This window comes from Pyxicephalus adspersus, chromosome 1 (assembly GCF_032062135.1).
Source record: "Pyxicephalus adspersus chromosome 1, UCB_Pads_2.0, whole genome shotgun sequence".
Taxonomy (NCBI): domain Eukaryota; kingdom Metazoa; phylum Chordata; class Amphibia; order Anura; family Pyxicephalidae; genus Pyxicephalus; species Pyxicephalus adspersus.
This window is the reverse complement of record NC_092858.1, coordinates 79,689,554-79,710,674: the sequence shown is the minus strand read 5'-3', so window position 1 is coordinate 79,710,674 and position 21,121 is coordinate 79,689,554. Positions and strand designations below refer to the sequence as shown.

Here is a 21,121-nt window from a genome sequence, read left to right as displayed (position 1 = left end):
AGCATGGTGGTGGAACATTCAGGACACATTCTTCCTTTAGATTTGCCAAAAAAATGAAATTATTCTCAAGCTTACTAATCTCACAACTGAACAAGTAAATTGTTAAAGTAATCACACTGAATTGTGTAAGTTATGGGTATTACCTCTGTTTAGGGTTGCATTTATTTTACCGTAAAGCAAATATAGGATTGCATTATATCTTACCATATCTGCTGTTAAACAGGATTTGTACACACTCCCTGAGGGTATTAATATCCTCTGTTTCCTTAATAAAATTGTCCCATTTCTCTAACAAAACAAGATAAAATTAGGAGAGAATGTTAACAGAAAGATCCATGCTTATACCAGAAAATTATAGTGTATCTACACCCAAGTTTGGGACAGAATGCAGAAGGATTAGAATCCCTGCCAGGCTTTACTGGTTTATAGCGTTTAATCGGACTAGAGCAAAACCTGATAGGAATTTCAATTTTTCCCATCTCTAAAACTAAACAAAATGCTTTGGGTACAGATATACTCTAAAAAAATAATTTAGGGTAATTATAAAAATTTCATTTTATAAATATGTCTAAAAATAAATCTAATAAAGCATTATGTTTTTATTTGTGGGTGTGAAAGCAATGTCTTTCTAGAACACCTGAACAACACAAAAAGAACACTGAGTGAGGGGGAATAGTTAAGCAGTTCTACCAGATATGTCAAAGAGAGAAATAATTATTTTAATATTATATAATTAAAAAAACTCCTGACAATATTTGCATTTCCTGTGGGTTGTAGGTGAGCAGATGGTCAAACAATGAGCAGAGATGTAGTGATCAGAGATAAAAAAGGCAACCATTAAGGACAGGAAGTGGATGTGGATCACAGATTTGCTTCTCTAAGGTGGAATGGATGGCATATGCACCTTGAGTTGGATATGAATACCTACAGTGATCATTTCATATACAGAATATGGAGGACTGGATAGTTGTGTGTATGTAAACAATATCTGATAGTCTGCTTTGTTTGTTTCTTACCTGTTTTATCATGAACTATTGAGAAAAGCACACGTTTCGAGGCATGGAGATTTTGCCTGAGACTGCTGCCAGGTACAGAAGGCTGTGGTCCTGCTTAAAAATTAAAAAATATCTTATAAAAGAGGGAAAATGTTGAATACAGTAATAATAATCTACAGTCTCATGTATGACATTTTAAATTATAAGCACAACATTGGTACTTTTGGAGCTTAAAGGCCTTTAAGGTATCTGTGTATTCAGGTTTGTGTCTGTTGTACAACTTTAAAAACTGTAACCATGTTAGTCGTTTCAAGCTTATGATATTGTTCTCACCTGAACATTCTAGGTAGTCAAGTTTTTGTTCTTCTAGTGATGTGTGGGTAAGTACATCATTAACAGGGTTATGTCCAGAGATATTTGAGGGGACCTCCTGCTTTACTTCTATACAAAGCTGGCTCGGTATGGGAACATTGTACATGAAGTTTGGTACACTGGATGGATTATCATGATTTGTTGGTTTGGAGATTTTGGGACTTAGACCTGCATCTGGGACAACTTTTGCAGTGGCGACAGGGGAGCAGTTGAAATCTGGGCAAAGCTTTGAGTCTCTGTTTGGTTCCTCAGGTGATCTGTATAGCAAAAAAGGAAAATGAGTAACACAAAGAATCCAAATGTATGTTACAGTACTACCACACACTATTTTCTATTCCCACATAACCAGGCATGGATCTGTGTCTAGGCCATGCAGTTTTGAGCTGATATCCTCTCCAGAAGTCTATTTATTGATACTGTCTTCCCTTACTAGTCAGTAAACAGAGCACTTATACAGCTCAACTTGTGCATGTCATACATAACCTACCAACAGGCGTCACACTAATTTATACTGCTAGAGGTCATCTTACATGCAAATGGTAATGTAATAGAAGCTATATTGCTACTTAGTTCACGTTTGGGAAAAAAATATCATAAGAAAAAAAGCTTGTCAATGGTATGTAAAATGTTTCACACATCACACAGGGTGATAATGCAGGGTAACTGAGGCAGTTTAAGGCAAAAAGAAAGCCAGGTATTGGAGAGCTTTTACAATACGTTCATATAGGGAAAAAATCAACACCTACTGAAACCTGAAAAGTGTTATAAATGTCATACGTTGCTTTCTTGCAGTGCAAAAAAGTCTGCTTTTTCACTGTATGTAGTACAATACAATAAATAAATAAATAAAAATAGAAAAAAAAAGCTTAGAAAAGCACTTATGTTACCCTGGCTTCTGTCCTCTGGGGTTGAAGTCAACATCCTTTCTAGCAAGATTCCGAGCACTGCTGACTACTCCAAATCTAGCAAGAAAATGCTACAGGACAGTGCATTCAAGCAACTAAGCATTCCCCAGGGACTTTGCCAAAGGTGATGATGTGGTGACGCCTAAATGCTATAAGGGGTAGCCAAGGGTAAAGTAAGTATATTTACTAACTCCCCTCACAGGTTTTTTTTTAAGTGTTTCAAACTGTGGAATGGGAAATAAATGCTAAAAGAACCTTTCTTCCTTATTGAACTTAAAAATAAAAATACCTAAAATAATCCTAGCTACTTATTTATCACTGTTACCTTTTCCTCTTAAATCGGATACGATGACTGTGTTCTAAAATAAGCATTAGGCTTTTGAGGCTATATTCAGAAGGCTTCTGTAAATGGATCCCATCTGGAAAGCCAAGCACTTCTAATGAGCCAGGATCCTTTATAATCATATCATATGGCATAGGAACAACATTCGACAATCCCAAGGCCTCACCTACAAATAAAATAAATATATTATTTCAGGACATCTTAGAAGTGAAGTTAACTGAATCAAAAAGACCATTTAATATTGGTTAGGAAGAATAACTATACAAGTGTGTATTATAGAACCTGGATTTTAAAGAGGAGGGCATAAAGCCTGGATTTCAGCTTTTAAACTGTCGGTCTGAAAAAAGAGACATTAAATTAATGTTTATACATCACATATGGTAAAGAGTAAGGGATATTGTAGTCAACTTGAAGTGTTACAGTTCTAGCAGTTTGAAATATAGCGCCTTTTTGATACTCTATCTATCTACACTATCTCATGTTGCAGGAAAGTGTGTTTACACTTCTGCAGCTAGACAATAACTATCCATGTTGGACACCTGGACGTTAACTTTTCAAGAGTTAGAGAATTCTGAGAAATATCAAATGGTAGCTATTTTCTCTTATTTACTGATGAAAGTTGTCACATTTTCTTCTTACTGTAAAGCACATCAAAGATTTCCTCCACCATCTTTCTGAGCAGGTAAATGTCAGAGCTTGGTCCAGGAGAAACTCGATGGACATTCCAGACACAGTCCCTGCTTCTCCTTTGGACATCATTCTCTTGTTCCTTTCTGAAAGCATTTACTGCAAATATTAATTACAAAACATGATTAGTTGTGCATTTTTAGAAAACAATTGCTCATTCATTTGTTGGGTGGATGATTAGGTTTTAGTCATTATATATATATAGGAAAACCTAACCTGTATGTATGGCTTAAACTTAATGTACTAAAATAAAAAACACAAATATCTATTGTGCCCAACCTGTACAAAAAGGCTGTACTGTAAAGGCAACAATGCTTCCTATGATATGCTATCAATTTACTTACCCTAGCATACTGTGTCCCTGGCTCTGATGTTCCCAGCAGCCGATACTTGGTGATGCACTAAGTCTACTTTTGACTCAAACACAGCCTTAGTTCCTATTGTTGTTTATGGGACCTTGAGCTAAATGTAGACCTGCTACCATGCATAATAAACCACTCAAAGACACTCATGACCTGGGTAACAAATGGGAGGCATTAAACCATCTCTGGGACCACAACAATTCCTCTTCGATACCTTCCTTTTCTGAAGATCCACAGTAATGACAGCAGTAAGAAGGGACAACCATGGACCCCCCTGGAGTGAAAGTGGCACTGTTAAGGGATCTGTATGGCTAATTTAGTTGATAATATTTAGATTTGCAAAGTACAAAATGTCTGGATACTGTGTGGTTTGTATTTTGCTGTCCTGTTCTCGGTCTGGAGATGCAGCAGGAAATAACAGTATATTTCTATAAAGTGAGGGGAATTTCGTCATTATAAAGTCCCTGTAACAAGTGTATCTATAGGTAGATTTATACTCGCCTCTTCTCCTAACAATTCCATAATATAGGATTTTCCATACCAATAGTCACGAATAGACGAAAGTAAAAGGTAACTATGCTTAAGCAGAATATTAACTTAATTCTAATACACAGTCTATTCAAATCCAAAAAAGCATACTTCGGCTATACATACACTTTAAATTTTTAAATGTTCTATATAGAAGCAACTTACAACAGAATCGCTGGAAATCTGACCGAACCTCTTTTCTGGAGTTTAAAAACAATTTCCCCTTGTCAGTTCCAACGATAAATGAATTTTCTTCATGAACTGCAATACAGGCAACTTCAGCATTCAGTTTGGAGAGTGCAGTGCACTGAAGAGAAAGACATTACACTCATTAGAAATTTCTGATGCCAGCCTAAGACTAACAGAGAATAAAATCTGACTCTACTGTAGACCTAGAAGAAGGGTGTGGGCAAAATGGGTTTGCCTATGTGATATCCACAGTTTTTCCAAAGTAAAACGAATACAAGGTACACGGACTGAATTAGATCCTCATATAGCATGTTTAAGTTGTGGTTCCAGAAAACTGTTTCCAGGAACACTAGAGCGATCAAGTGCTGTAGGCACAGTGATGTTCAGTTTTTGGAAGATGGAAAAGGTGGGGGGATGAGCAGAAGGCACCACATTGCATCTTCCTCCGTAGGAAATGACAGCAGTTGTATGCTCAGCACTTTAGAAATCATTTTCTTTAAAAGCTTAATCTTCCTCTCCCAGTCTGGGAGTTCCTATGGATCAAATTACAAAAGACATTTATCTCATTGCAACTATAGTCAATCAGTGTTATTAAATGTTCTAGATCCAAAGGGAAACCCAGGTGTTTATCTTCAATAAAATGTTGCAAATTCTGAAAGAAAACCCAGGTGTTTAACTTCAATAGGAAGTAACAGCTTCATCACTGGGAACTCAAATCTATAACACAGCTTCTTTTGCTTTCTTGAGTAAACAAGGGAACATGGTGGTACTAACATTCAGTTAAAGAATATTATTGACACTTTTCCAAATGTGCATGACTGGCTTAATGTTAAAATAATCAAAGGCACAAAAAAAACGTGAATAAAGCATCCGGATTAGATATCTTACAGCAATCAGTCCTGAAAAAGCCAAGCTCAGGTACATTAGAACTGATGACAGGGCCTGTGTGACAATGTATACCTTTGAAGCTGGGTTGGGGTGACATATAGCATGATTGTATGACCTCATGTGACAAGAAGGAATTGTCTAATGGGTTAAGCGGCTCATTTATAACAGAAAATGAATATCATTTTCCTGGTTCATCTCATGTCATCTCATAAATTTCCCTTCCTAGCTATCCCTCATGTCAGCACAAAAGATGCTGACATGAGGGATAGCCAGGAAGGGAAAATTATGGTAAGTATAGACAACAATTTTCCCTAATCTGCTCTCCAACATGTTATCCAATATATACCACTGCACTCTACACACCACGGCCCAGCCAAATCATAATATTGCTGCAGGCCAAACCCCTCAAAGTTGTATTTACTCAATGGGGCTAAGTGAATGGGGCAGAGCAGGCGACATTGACAGGTGACATGACCAGGCCTCACTTCCATTTTTGATTTACAGAATGATTATTTAGTACTGTTGCTGTTTTGAAGATGAGATTTTGAAGTCCCCTGTGTTAGTCTTTATTGTTAATTTATCAGAGTGTGGCTATGTTGTAGCATGGGGCATTATACTGAGGGGATGTGAAGTCATTTTCTTTACTATACACATGGCAGACTGTTTCACTTATATCATTAGAAAGAAAACAAAGTGCAATCACTCTGCAGTACTATTAGGCAAAAAACATGACATATATAAACTATTAGCAATATGACTACTACTATGCATGAATATGTAAACCAACTATACATAGAAACATCAATATACCACACTTTGATTATTTTCTGTTCTATTTCCCTGAAAACAAATAGTACAAAAATAGCCATTAGCCTAAACCAAACCCATAGATTCTAAATGACAGAATGGCTACTAATATTGTTTTATATATATTATCCTGCAGAGCCACAAATCCACTAAATCTGACTATATATAAAAAGGGCATCTGAGGTGGAAGGCTAAGGGCACATCAGATTACCCATATTTTTTTAGATAATACAATTTTTATTATTTATATTATCATGCTGAATGTTATCTACATTTATTAATTTAAACAAGAACTAAGAGTACATGCACATATCATGTTCACCAAATGAATCTGCTGATGGCTCTTACCATTGAATCTAAGGCAGATACAAGGCTGGTGATAATTTCATCTTTTCCATTAGAAACAGCTGAAATCCACATCTCAGGCCTGGTGTTGTTCACAGATCCTTCATACTGCTTTCCTGCCAGTGCCATATTCTTCTGCAATGAAATCAGGCTGTGTTAATATCGTTATCCATGCACTCAGTCACTACTTATTAGAGAATATTCTCGACAAATTGTCAAAGGTTAAAACAACAAGGATTGATAATGAGCCAAACACACTCTTTTACACGGGCTGCTGTAGCCCCACTTCTTATTTTGTGCTTTTACCTCCCAGTAATGCAATTATTTCTGCTCATGTCATTTAGACACATATTGTAAAGTGCTAGGCAGGGATGAAACAATCCTGCTTTTTAGACAATGAATTTTGCTTTATATGGCCTTTCTCTAACATCACTACATAAATGTATTGGTCTGATTTTACTGCACCTGTCCTTTACACTCTTTAAGACATATTTTATTATGACTATATCTTCAATCATGTATCAATCTGATTGTACAATCTTGTTTATATATACTAAACAAGTAAAGGGCTGCCTGATTGGAAACAACTTGATTAGGTAGGTCCTCCAAATACATTGTTTTGGCAAATCTAAGTTGGTTGTACAATGATTGTATAGTCAGACTATAATGTGTTTAGTGACACTTTCCTTCCTGAAGTGAAAGTAAAGAAAATTTTGGGATTACAGTCCTCTTCTGTCAAAAATCACTGAGCTGCACATGAGCTGCTGCCAGGACTGAATGATCTCCCACACATCTGTGTGGGAGTTACATTATCCCAGGCCAGTCAATCAAACCAAGAAGAGTGGAAGAAAAAAAATGACGGTCCCTGTGACGGAACAAGAACAGTTCAGTGCAATTAAAAAATTGTTTTATTGTAAAAGGACATCACCTGTTCCTGCTGTAAAAATGGACCTGCCTGATTATAACTTTTTATTATTTGGGTTTAGTTCCACTTTAAAGCAGAACTCCATTCACATATTCCTCCTGACCCTGATCCCCACAATACTTCCATTCTGCCACTAGGTGTCCTCAAACTTTTGTGCTGAATGACGTCCAGCATTATTTTACCCACTTCCGCTGAATCCAGACTGTCATGGACCTTCCACCAGTCTGTGACAAGGCAGTGATAGAGAAGAAGCACAGTAATGCTTTCTCCTCCTGACAGAATGCTCATTGTCAGCACATACAATGATTGGTTCCTGTGCCTTGTATTCCATGTATTAGAGGTTACTGTACATACAATGCAAAAAGCATGATGTCAAGTCAAATTCAGTGTTTTAAAAACTTATAAAGCAGTACTTAAGTCTTTTTGGACTTGACCTATCCGACCAACAGCTTACACTGAGACATTATATGAGATTAATTACTTATTTTTTTCAATTTTATTATTTAGTTCCAACCACAATAAAAAAAATAAAGAAAATAAACAGAAAACACAATACAATTTTCTTTAAATTACAGACATTTTTTAAAGCATTCCTAAAATTTACATGATACATTTTTGTCCTGCAATATCCATTATGGCAGTAAAAAGTAATGATTGTTTATATAACTTTTACAGATAATGAATATAAGATCCCAACTTTTATCCAAAATTGACACTTTTTATGCTGGATTCTATTAAAAAATTAATAAAATTTTACTTGATTTATACATTTTTTTCTAATTGGGTACAATTTGGGTAAACATTGGTTGAATCTTTGGTGAAAAAAATCATAAATCTCTTAGCATACAAAACATTCATTTAAATTTGAGCTGAGGTAACCACTAAATAATGTTTTTTTCTCACACCCACTTTCATTGACCTTTTCTGCATTTAAACATAAAGGAGAGGGATTTTCCACCAGCCTGTTAATTGTTAAAAAAGGCAATGATAACACTGACTTTTTGGGCATTTTTTTTCATTTTACTTAGGCAAAGTTTTACAGACTTTTACACTAGGTAAGCTTGCTAGCATTTTCTCTTGTTCACCTGTTGGGGCTGTTCTGGCTTTCTCCAAATTGTCTTGCCCTGTGATTGAGCTTTTCTGGCAAGTTGTCCACCTAAATCTCCCAACTCACCTCCATCAGTCCATTTTCTACCATTTCTGTATTTCTGCTTAGTTTAATGGAGGCCCTGGTACTAACAGTGGCAAATATTAAGCCAAATTCCAGAAGTACTATTTATATAAGTCCTTTTCTTACCCAACTCTCACCTCCACAGACTCCAACTTTGTGTGACGAGTATCCTGCTGCCTGTTCTCTAAGACATTCTGTGCATCTGATAACTCCTGTAATGTGGGTCTAGTGGCCCTGAAGGCAAGTAAGGATGCCAAGGCTTACCAATAACCCAGGGCATCAGATGCAACTGAAGTACAGGCAAGAAAATCTCATTTTATGATTACCCTAGACACAAATGAGCATTTAACCCTTGAAGTGCAGAGGGAAGTGTCACTGCAATAAATGTTTTTGAATACTGGTGTTTTTTTTAATACTGGAGATTTTGAATTTTTTAAATAAAGGTTTACCTAGAGTCGGTAATAAAGTGTGCATTTAAAGCTCAAATGTCCACACATTTTAGATAGGTATACAAAATACTGAGTGAGACGTCTTTGATTTTCTTTCATTCAATACTGGCCTAATTTCATGATTTCTAAAAATCTACTGCTCTGCAATTTATTTCCAAGTCAAAATCAATTTGTTAAAAAAAAAGAGAGAAGATGAGAAAAATCCATAGAAGCATTAGATCAATCACATTAACTAAAAAGAAGAGAAAATATTGAACTTGAAATGAAATAACAAAATACACAGTTCAGCATTCTTTTTCCTGCTCTGGAAATTTTTTGTAGGTCTCTGAAGCCTCTTTTATTCATCAACAAGTCTGTTTATTTAAAACCCAATAAAACTTTCAGTATAAGTCAACTAAGTAGATTCCGGCACATCAAAAAGAAAGCTATAAAAAGTTTGCTCACAGTTTGCTTTCTTCAAAAAGGAGCCAAAGTCAGCAAAGAAAGGCCTGTTCCCTGCCAGCAAGCTGTAGAGATGGACCCTTTCTCTATATGTGACAGCAGTGAGCTCTCTGCAGAGGTTCAACAAACTTGCAGCACATTGGATTTAAAATTTAGGCAGGAAACAGACAGAAAAAAAAGGTATGATTTTGCATACCTGCCTGGCTGGGGATATACTTTAAGCAATTTATATAGCCTTTACGTAACAGGAAAAAGTATAAATAAAATCAAATAGTCTGCAAGGAGATCACTCCAAGATAACACTGATATGACCACATTAAATAACTTTGCACTGCTTGCTCTGCAGATGCCCTTTTGATCACTCTATCTATTCAGATTTCCATTCACCGCCAGTCTCTTATAGTCTCTTATAGGCCCTGAGGTTAAATATTGGGTCTGTCACTTTTCCAGTACCAACCATCTTTCTGAATGGTTGCTGCATGGTACCATTTCTTTTCCGTGTTGGGAGTATTCTCAGAATTTATTTAGTATGAATGGACACTGCTTATTACCACTTATTTTGTTTTGTGTGTATTTCTTGGTATTATTTAGAATGAATGGACACTGCATGGTACCACTTCTTTAGTTCTGTGTGTTGGCTGTATTTCTCAGTATCTCTAACTTGTTGTTTCTGGTTAACATATAGAGAAAGCCTTTCTACAAGGCTACTTGATAGACAAATACAATTTTTACCCATATGCAGCAACATAACTGTTCTTTGTTTTGCCCCAATGCTAGTTTATTAATCTTGGTAACACATGGAATGCATCAAAAAAAGAATAATGAGGGTTTGCATGACGGTTTGGAAGGACTTCCCAAAGCAGCACCTAGTAACCAACAGACGTCGTTCATGGTCTGAGTTCTGCTAGCACACTGCAACTGCTGCAAGCCGTTCGAAAACCAGCGACACAATTAAACTTGGCAGTGACCTCAATATCTGAAGTGTTCAGAAACCTTAGACATGTAGCTGTAAGTAACAGCGGCTGGCCAAGAATAAAATAGAAGCCTGAGAAACATAAATTTCTACACAAATGCTGTGGTAACCTGCTGAGGTTTAAAGACAGAATCAATGGTCATGTTTCACTGCAATCCCTTGCTCTATAGCTGTGTCAACTAAACCTAATTACCAGAAAGATCTATATCAAGTCAGGGTCTGTGGTGGGGGCTGGGGTCTTTTGTTACTCATTCTGAAGGTTACGGAAATAGGGGTCAAGACACAAAATATTTGACTGTTTTTCTTTAAAGTTTTGTTCTTTAATAGATGAAGAAAACAAGACTTATATATTTATGTTATCTGCATTCTATATAAAATTAAGGGCTTTCTCAGACTGGCATTGCAGAAACATGTGCTTAATTGTTCCCTGGCACCTATCTTCAACAGCTTGGCACCCAAGAGTGGTCATAGGCATTTTTATGCACGTTTTTTTTGTAAAAAAGGGATTTCAACTTCTCCTTTTTGTTTCAATGATAACCAGGGCTTTGAAGCAATTAAGGTCTGGTTGACAGTGATGAGCCACAGTTGTATGACAACGGGCTGAACTAATCTAATAGGCAAATTCATGAAGCTAGTGAATTCAGACACAATCAGGTGCTAATTATACTACGGTAGCATTTATAGTTTTATACCACTGTGAATGTGAGCCCATTATATTTTGAAAAACTGGTGAATATGCAGTGAAGGGTTATGGTCTTATAAAACCATTTGTGTAGGAAATGTAGACAGAGTAAATATCTTTATCAAGCTATGAATAGCAGTAAAGACTTAACGGGAGTTGTAACTGTTCCCCACATTATGCAAAATTAAGATGGTTTTGGCTGGCCTTACATTTTACCCTCTCTGCTGCTTTACGCAAGAGTTGCTCAAGGTAAACATTTTAACAAACCCCTTGCCCGAGTAAAGCTCATAAATGGCACCAAGAAAACAGTATGGCACAATGGTGTTTAGGATTGCCAGACACAGGAGGATCGTGAACTCTTTTTTGAGAACTTAGATGTGCTCTGATCTCGGCGCTTCCAGTTTGATATACTGGGTATTGCTATTCATATAGGTGTAAGATATATCATTCTGAAGACATTATTTATAGTCACCTTAAACCACTGTAACAGGTTTTAGAGTGTTTTGCACACAAATGTTTACGCTTGATATAATTGGAACCAATTTACTCAATGCAGTTTTGTCTGGTACATTTTATAAAAATAACTATATAGGTATTTTTAGACAAAACACAGGTAAAAACATCTGCAACAGGTGCAACATAAACGTTTTGCAACTTGCCTAATTTTTACAGGTTCTCAGATTTAGGAAATATATATTTATCGGACTTTAAGCAATTCCCAAGTCTAAAATGCGCATTTTAATGTGTTTTGAGAACAGAAGCATGTTTCTTTTTCCCAGGAGGGAAATGTAAAGGAAGTTAATAAACAGCAGTAGAAATTTTGAGTTTGTTGTGAATGTGCTGTAAATGCTCAGTTACTGTATTCTGCGTTAAAAAGGCATAGGCTCACTACAATCCAATTGCACAATCTTTGTATGATCTCCTTTAGATCTACCTAAGGCTAAGTACACATGTACAATAATTGTCATTGGAAAGGATCTTTCACAATCCTTTCCAACGACAAACAAATGCACGATGCATGAGAGAGGGGAAGAATGATGAAGCTGTGATCTCTCCACTCTACTTTTATTACGATTGTGCATCATCCGTTGATCTGCCAGGACAGTCGTTTAGGTCGACAAGCACTGTGCACACGCCAGATTCCCATCTGATAATCGGCTCAGGGCTGATATCGGACGAGAATCTGGCGTGTGTACAGCATTCGTCGTTAGAACAACCGTCCTGGCGGATCCACGGACAACGAACAAGGAATAATCGTAATGAAAGTGAAGGGGAGAGAACGCAGTGGGATGCCGCTCCGTCGTTCTCCCCCTCCCCTCCCCATAGAGCAGAATGGCACTGTATGTACAGTACAGTACATTTTCAACATGTTTTCTTTCTTCTTTTGCATACAATTTGATTATTAGGAGTACCAAATGATCAACCTTATTGTCAGACCTTAAAAACACCTGGCACAGATCTGCCATTTTGGATACATGAATGTGCTATATAAAGTTTTTGTTGAATGTGTGGTAACATATAGTGAATGCCATATTTACCAAAGTGAATAGTACAGTAAGAACAATTTTCATATACACAACAGATAATCATGAATATAGGTGATTGTTGCATTGTCACCTACACCACTTTATAAATATAACTCTAACAAATGACCCCTCCCCCAAATATATAACTAAACATATATGTACTGAATTTGTGTTGCAACTTTGTAGAATTTCTTTATTAGAAACCTATTACCATTAGATTTCTGAATTACTCATTCAATTCCTTTAAATTTACAGACCATTTACTGGCATAAAGAATGCTTACTGTGCTCTTGTGACAAAGTTCTTAGCTTTTAACAATGCAATCAAATTAGATGATATGGTTAAGGTAGTCAATGCAGATAATGTATTTTATGGATTTTAATAAAACACTTCATTTATTGAGCATGTATGCTAAGTAGGACTGACTGACTATCAGAAAATAGGAAAAAAAAGTTCATGACCTAGACCTAGACCTAGACCACAGTTCTTGTTCAGTAAAATATTCACCCTGAGGACTAAGTCTAACCAGTATAGGTAACACTTTGATTTCCAAGACTACGTTTTAATTCTGACCATTTCATTATCGGTTTATACCCGATATTAAAATCACAAGCTATAGTTATAGGATACAAGCTATAAAAGTAAGCATATGGATGCGACTTAACCAGGTCACACCTGTAAACCCCTTAAAGACAAGTCATTTTTACATTTCTGCTATGGGCCTTTTTATTTGGTGATACATAGGTCATTAACAAAATTAAAAAAATACATACATTTTAGGACAAACAACGTTTCTTTTGTTGATATTGTCTTGCAAAAATTATCCTTTTTCACATTTACTTTTCAGTAATGTTTTATTACTATTTAATTTATTATTTTCTTTTTAATAAAATTTAGTAAATGGGTTCAGCAAGCACAAGAAAGACAAAGTCAAATTACATGAAATCCAGAAGGTTCAACGCAAGCAACATTACCCTACCCCAGTAGAGGTTATTACGACCTCCACACATGCATTCAAAACATGTTTCTAGTTCATGGATAGGTAAGTAAAGGGAAGTCCAAGAGGCCTGCATAAAGTAAGGCTAACAAATAAAATGCAGGACAGTAAAGTAAAAGAGTGATTTAAAAAGAGAAAAAAAGAGAAAGACCAAGATGAAGTAGATGGAGGGTCCAAATGTGGTGCTAACTGTTGTGGCCCCGACACTGCATGGTACCTGGGTAGATGCATCAAAGGAGCATGGGCGAGTAGTCAGTTTCTCAGGCTAAGAAAAGGTGTATCCAAGGGGACATATCAATTGGATTTTAGCCAAGGAGTCATTGAGTATCACCCCCATTTTCTTCCATAGAATCTATGACAGTATGTTTTTTGCTTGGGTAAATGTACAAGTAGCAGACTTGCACAGGAGAAATAATGAGGTTGCAGAATGATTGTACTAGTAGATGCAACCATATTATATTTCAGCTTGTATAACAAGTTTTTGGGAATAATACTTTTATTTATGTACAGCCTGACCATTGCAGTGGTTGATGTAGTTGCACATAGTAAAAGCTCTACTATTGCTAATGAATGTAATATTGTCAGGCTGTACATAAATAAAACGATTATTCTCAATACCTTATTATACAGGCTGAAATATAATATGGTTGCATCTACCTGTACAGTCATTCTACTGTGCAATTCTGAACTGTGGCCTAGGCCATGGACATCCATATATTATTTTTCATGTGCGGGATACTGCGGCCTGCAGCGCTAGGTCTCAGGCTCGAATTTCGTCCAGGACACTATATGCAAGGAGTTTGCAGGTTGTCCCCATGTTTGCGTGGGTTGACCTTAGACTGTATTAAACATATGACTATGGTAGGGACATTAGTTTGTGAACTCCTTTGAGGGACACTTAGTGACATGAGTATGGACTTTGTACAGCGCTGTGTATAATGTTGGCACAATATAAATACTGTGTAATAAATACAATATTATTATATTACTTCATCAGCCTCTTAGTGTACCTACTAAAATTACAATCATTTTAAAATTACACTACAATTAACAAACAAGCTACAGAGAGAATACTGTGTTGAGATAAAGGTAGTATTAGGTGACAGATGTCACATTGCTGTTTCCATAGCTCATCCTCTCTGCAGCATCATCTCTCTTCCCAGGAAAATCATCAAACTTGGTTATTTAATGAGTGATTAAGGTAATTCAACAGTGATTTCATGTAAAGTGCAGTAAATCCTAGCAGCCAAGTCACATGTCATGGTAGCACAGAGATAAAAGAATATTTCTGACTAGTACATGTACCATAAATACTATTCACAAAGGTTTCACTTAATTATCTCTAACAAATCACTTTTTTTATTTCTTATATGTAGTGAGAAAACAACATGAACCATGTGAACATATGCATGAGACTGGTAAATGAAAATTATTATAACCTCTCTGAATGGTAATGCATTTATCAGGAGCCAGTGAGGTAGAAATCCAGAAGATTCATAGGGGGTCACAATTTGTATCTCCTAACTGTTGTTTTGTGGCTTTCTTATCGCATGTTTCTAAGACATCTGCAGCCATGTGGTTAGTTACAGCACCAACTGTCATCTGATTCAACCATCAGCACAGTTTACTGATTTCATGTTGCAACAAACTGCAAACAAATGGGCTGCCTCCTGAAAATTATGTTTTGGCAAAACTGGCAGCCAAAAGAAGATTCATACAGAAGTGAAGCTTACAGAAAACAGATCTTTCAATGCTAAAAGCGACATAACTGATTGCCATCATGTCTATCCCTATTCACAGGACATGAACACATGTAATATTAGCAAAGACTTTCAATACTAGTAAACAATTCATCATTGTTAAGGACTAATTAAAATAATCAAATAAGACCAAATGTACAAATAGTAGATTTAAGCAATCAAAAAGCTGCTTTTTCAAATTGAAAAAAAATTAAGATTATGTTGGTTTCCATGTTCAACTCATCCAAACCTTGTATCTATTTACCCTTGAGCAGTAATTGACATGTTTAAATTGTTTTGGACAACAACACCTTTACTCTCACTTGTTTTTTTGCAGATATGCACTTTTTCAGACCTCCACTATCTGCCCAAAAAACCATAATAGATATTTTTTGGCTACTGTGGGCAGCTCCTTTAGGTTGACATTCTCTTTTCTCTTGAATACTATGTGTTTGTAATGGTTGCTGTAACTTCCCAGACCTCAACTCTTAAACCTCTTAAAAAGGACCTAGTGTTTATTGGTTGCTGTGGGCTCCTCCTCCAGACCTAATCTCTCTTCCTTCTTGAATACTAATTCGTGTTATTGGTGGCTGTGGGCTTCTTTGCCAGCCCTCCACTCTCATTCCTCATGATTTTGACTTTAAGTTTATTGGTGGTTGTGGCGATGCCCATACCTTTCCTCTCTCCCCTTTTGTATATGACTTTGTGTTTATTAGTGGCACCTCATCCACCAGACCTCAACTCTCTCCTAATGAATACAACCTGGAGTTTATTGGTAGTGGTGGGCTCCTCATCCTCCAAACCTCCATCCATTTCCCTTAAAAAATTATTGTGTTTGTGTCCCCTTTTAAAATAAATCAGGGCATATTGTTGGCTATGGGTTGCTTATCCAGGCCCATACTTTATCCCAGAGGTGTCAAACTCAAATACACAGGGCTGAAATTAAAAACTTAGACCAAGTCAGGGGCCAAACTTGAAATTTATTGAAAAAATTGAGGAAGTTTCTCCTTCTCATTAAATATAAAATATTTTCATATAAAACAAATAGGTATTGCTTAACATTCAATCTGGAACAAGCCTATAATAATAATTTTTTTTAATTTTATTTAAGAAAAAATCTTACGCCTCTTTCTCTAATTGTAGCCCTCTGAGTAAAATTTCAATAGTAACCTGTCCTGAATGTTTGTTATAGCTTTCACCAGTTCTCCATATAATATTTGCAGGAACGTTTAACCATTATTTAACCATTTCCAATCATCCACACCACATACCCTGCATAATGTACCCATACCACCCACACTTCATTCTCCGTTGGTTCTTCCATCCCCTTTGCTTTATTTGCACCGTGTTCTCTGACAGCCCCCCTCAAGTCTTTCAAGTCTTCTCTAGCACCTCTGCCCCCACATTCCACACTTCATTCTTTAGCAGCTGCAACTTCACCATTCAAATAATTCTTCTTTCTACCATGGCTGACCTTCAAAGTTATGGGGGTCAGAAGTTATAATTAGAGCGGAACTTCAGCCTTACCTTCTTTTTTCTACACTTGTAGATAAACCTCTTCGGTGCTGAAAGTGACTATTAATATTAAACAGAAGACTGTTCCATTCATGCGAGTGATGCCAAGACTACAACTCCCGGCATTACTTGGGTCTATAGAACAGAACAAGCCGCTCCTCTATAGACGCGAGTGATGCCGCGATTTGTAGTAGCGGCATCACTTGCTGCAATACGTAGTGGCGGACGGGCTAGATGCAATTCATTTTCAGAACTCTTTGGGGGGCAAAACAAATGCTCCTCAGGGGCCAGATTTTGACACCCCTACTCTATCCCATCATAGATATAACTGTATGAGTGTTTTGGATGTTGTGCCCTCCTCCTCCACTGCCCCCCCCCCCCCCCCAAAGTAATACTACTTTGTTTTTATTGATCTCCAGGGGTACTCCCACTCTTTATAACCCTACTGGGTGTTTGTTGCTATAGGTAAAGAGTGTGGCGTTACATTGGGGGACTGTTGTCTGGCAAATACTGATGCTGGACCAGGGCTTTACAGTAACATTAACAACCAATAAATGTGTTTTAATATTTTAGTAACAGTAAAATTTTACCCGGAAGCAGACACTGAGCATTTTTATATTTATTATATTTATGATTAACAATTCTCTGCCAGTAAAAGTTACATTATATTATACGTGACCTGACAATTCCAATACAACTGTAGTTATATGTCTGGATATAGCTATGGGTATTAAGGGTCTAACTAATAATTGTAACATCATCAAACATACTCATTTATAGCGATCTTACAAGCTTATGAGTATAAAAAAAAAAAAAAAATCTTAACCCCAATAGAAATAATATATATAAGTCTAAATGTGTTATTTTAGGTTAAACAAAGATGTGATATGTCATCCAGCTCTAACCATCATATCGTGCAGGTCACTGCTCGATTTACAGAAAATATTACCAGGACTTCTGTATAGCTGGTAAGCTATTACTTGCGTGACTTGTTTGAAAAAAGCGCAATCCTAATTCCTGGGCCCCTGGTGCCTATGGCAACCGCCTTTGGTCTCCTTGGAAACTAATCTCGTGGTATTTGAACAATGTTAAAAAGAGACGTTTAATCTTGCAAATGCTCGCACTCTTTCTTGAGATCCGTCTTACCAAGAAGCAAGATGTTAAAACTAGATTGTATTGTACAATTCTTTGAACATCAAATAACATACCTAAAATGTACAGACAAAGTCCTATACAACAAATGAACCAATTCTTTTTTTTAAAATATTTCGATATACTTATTTTGTTTTTGACTCAGATTAAAAGAGAATATACTGTAATGTTACATCTATCATCATACAGTGAATGGTTCTAAATATAATACAAACTACACAAGATACAAAGTTCAAAAATTATAGACACACAAATAGCACACATATATTGTATTTGCTAAGTTTTTTATTTTGCATGGCAAGGTAGTATTTAGGTATTAAAAACAATATTGTTGACCTAATAAAACAACACAATGTTTTATTCCTTGGAGGAGTCCAGCATTCTGAGGTCCTGTGTCCAAAGTTTGGACTTTCATTTGAAATCACAGTTGCTTCTGAGATCATTGACAGCCTTTTGACGGGTGAATGTGACATGCTTCTGATCTGCATTAACTTTTGCATTCCCATAAGGAAAGAAGCTGCTGGAAACAGGCCTTCGTAGGGAATATATCACAAAAGACCTGCCTAATATTAGGTAGAGGGGTGTTGGTGTCAGAAATGAATAATGCTGTATATTTATCCACTGTGTTAAGATACAAGCAGGGTTCCAAATGAATTGAAAAATATATGCATTTTTTAGCAGTTAAAGCGATTTAAACAAACTGACAAAACTGCTGCTTTTTCCAGCACTGAATACTTAGTGATGTTGGCATTAGTAGCAGTAAAAGTGATTTCTGCATTGTCTCAGGCTATGAATACATACTAGATTTCTGTCACAGGAAATGAACTTTCATGATCATCTCCAGTGACAGTACAATAAATGAGTGCTGCATATAGAGTTCTATGGGGAGAGGAAGGGAAGGGCAAGCAGGAGGCACCCCACTGCATCTGTCGCCTAATGAAATGACAGCCATTGTCCCTGCTAGGCCATTTAGACCGCTATACACATGCTATATTTTCTGCCAACCAAATTCACTGCTCCTGGTCAATTCTAAAAACAAGCACAATAATTAAAAGTAATCTCACCTCGAACTTATATGTAATTCCCAATAAAAAAATATATATTTATACACTATAAGACCTATGTACTATGGAAAGCAGATATCACCATTCACTGTATGCGGCGTTTATTCCACTTTATGATTCATTATAAATTAAAGGCCTTGGGGAGGGGCCTATGATTTTCTACAAATTGTGTATGAGACTTAAGAGAACCCTGCTCAAACGAAAGCAAAGTACAGGTGTGTCTTGGGGTGCAAGTAAAACTGGACCAGAACGTCAAATCATACTTTCACACATAATAAATCTTACATAATGTCTGTCTTTGCTACTTCCACTAATATACACTTTAATCATTAGAATTGAGTTCAATGTAAACATTTCTGATTGGTGGTGAAATGTATTGTCATTATTATTACTAATATCTAATAATGGATAGTTACTTGATAGTACAATGGTTTGGTTCAGATTTAATGATCAGGGTTAGGTTCAGCATAAGGGTTAGCTTCAGGGATAGGTACAATATAAATGGTTAGGGATTATTATGATTGTTTTTAAATTTTATTTATATAGTGCCAACATTTATTATGCAGCATTGTACAATAAATAGGGATTGCAAATTACAGACAGATACAAACAATGGTACAGGAAGAGGTGAGGACACTGCACGAAATAATTTACAATCTAAGAGGGGGCTATCTGTTATACTGTTTAGGGGTGTTGCTAAAACTGCCACACAACTACCAGCCCAATTGAAATTCTCCTAATTTCAGCAGTTTAAGAAGCAGTTACTTCTAGCTTTGATTACACAAACCCGCACTGATGCAATTAGTATGCTGCAGCCTACTGCACTACACTGTGATCCACACCTAATTAATCTCTATGGTGACCACAATTCTTTAATACTTAATGAGCATGAAAATACCCAACTCAATAATAGCTCAAGATGTGCCCATGTGTATTGTGTGTCCACAATCATGCTAATGTATACTAAACATACGGCCATGATAGAGAATAATTAGATGTGTTTTACAGTGGGGTCAGTATTCAGCAAGTACAGCTACATTGAATGCCTTAGTGTATACATGCTCTTGTAGTGGCACTGCAGAAAGTATATGTGATATATATGTTATATTTATATTATTGTGTATATGAGATTAACAACTGCTGGGTCTCTAAAAAACATCATAATGTTACAAAACACTGCTGATTCTAGTTCAACAAATAGGCTTATTGTTTGAATGTATAACAGTTTTAGAGTGCAGGAAACATAAGATGAATAAGTATATGATGAAATATTACACTGCAATAGAAAAATCAGTGTAATCCACTTTCTCACATTTACACCTCTGCACATAATATAGCTGTATATAATGTCAGGTCAAAAAATACTGCAAGACTTGCTGGCATCAGGTCACTAATCATATATGTCTGAAGGTTGCTTAAGATCAGCAGTACTCCTAGATATCACAAGCAGGCTTTATCTTCAGAACTGCATTACTTTATATTACACTACTTAACACATGCTTTCAAAATGATGGAGGTTCTGCAAGAAAATAACAGGCTACAGGGCCCATTAACACCACTGCTGGTGCTGGAGCCATGCATTACCTGTGTACTCACACTTTCTCCAGCATTACACAGACACAGCAGAATGGTAACTACTTATAATGTATCACAGATATTGGACTCTGACCCCTTTATGAAGACAGGGACTAAAACCATTGGTCCTATGTACTCTAATAAGTGCTACTGACACACACAATATTCTGCACACATCATACAGGAATATGTTTTACTCTAAGACAACAACCATCCAGTATGTGAAAATCTTCACAAATATTTTTTTGATATAGAAGCAAATATTAAAAATCCCATGAATCCTATCCAGTTAGTTTTGTTTCTGTAATACTGGATTACTGCAATGAAAATCACTGTGGTGTCCTTGAAACCAGAGGGTTTCTCTAGCAGCAGCCAAATTTCTGACAACACTTGGCAAAGATAAGTAATCAGAGTAAGACATGCACTGTCGCTGCACACATTTTTTTAGATGAATATTACACAATTTACTAGATTTGCTCTGTTTTTAGTCT

At 36.4% G+C, this 21,121-nt stretch overlaps 1 protein-coding gene across 6 annotated transcripts in view; it reads right to left on the bottom strand.

The window, feature by feature from the left end:
- The window catches only part of GTF2IRD1 (GTF2I repeat domain containing 1), a 50,612-nt gene that overhangs the window by 18,243 nt on the left and 11,248 nt on the right, over positions 1-21,121 (bottom strand). For 3 of the 6 annotated variants that reach the window (XM_072415806.1, XM_072415782.1, XM_072415796.1), the window contains 7 exons: positions 6,425-6,556; positions 4,358-4,499; positions 3,255-3,401; positions 2,598-2,781; positions 1,329-1,624; positions 1,017-1,109; positions 205-288 (listed from right to left, as the gene is read on the bottom strand). In XM_072415806.1, the coding sequence (XP_072271907.1) occupies positions 205-288; positions 1,017-1,109; positions 1,329-1,624; positions 2,598-2,781; positions 3,255-3,401; positions 4,358-4,499; positions 6,425-6,550 (1,072 nt within the window). In that variant the 5' untranslated portion in view covers positions 6,551-6,556. Of the gene's footprint in view, positions 1-204; positions 289-1,016; positions 1,110-1,328; positions 1,625-2,597; positions 2,782-3,254; positions 3,402-4,357; positions 4,500-6,424; positions 6,557-21,121 lie in introns of those variants that run through there. The other 3 variants (XM_072415772.1, XM_072415791.1, XM_072415817.1) reach the window with 2 other exon arrangements.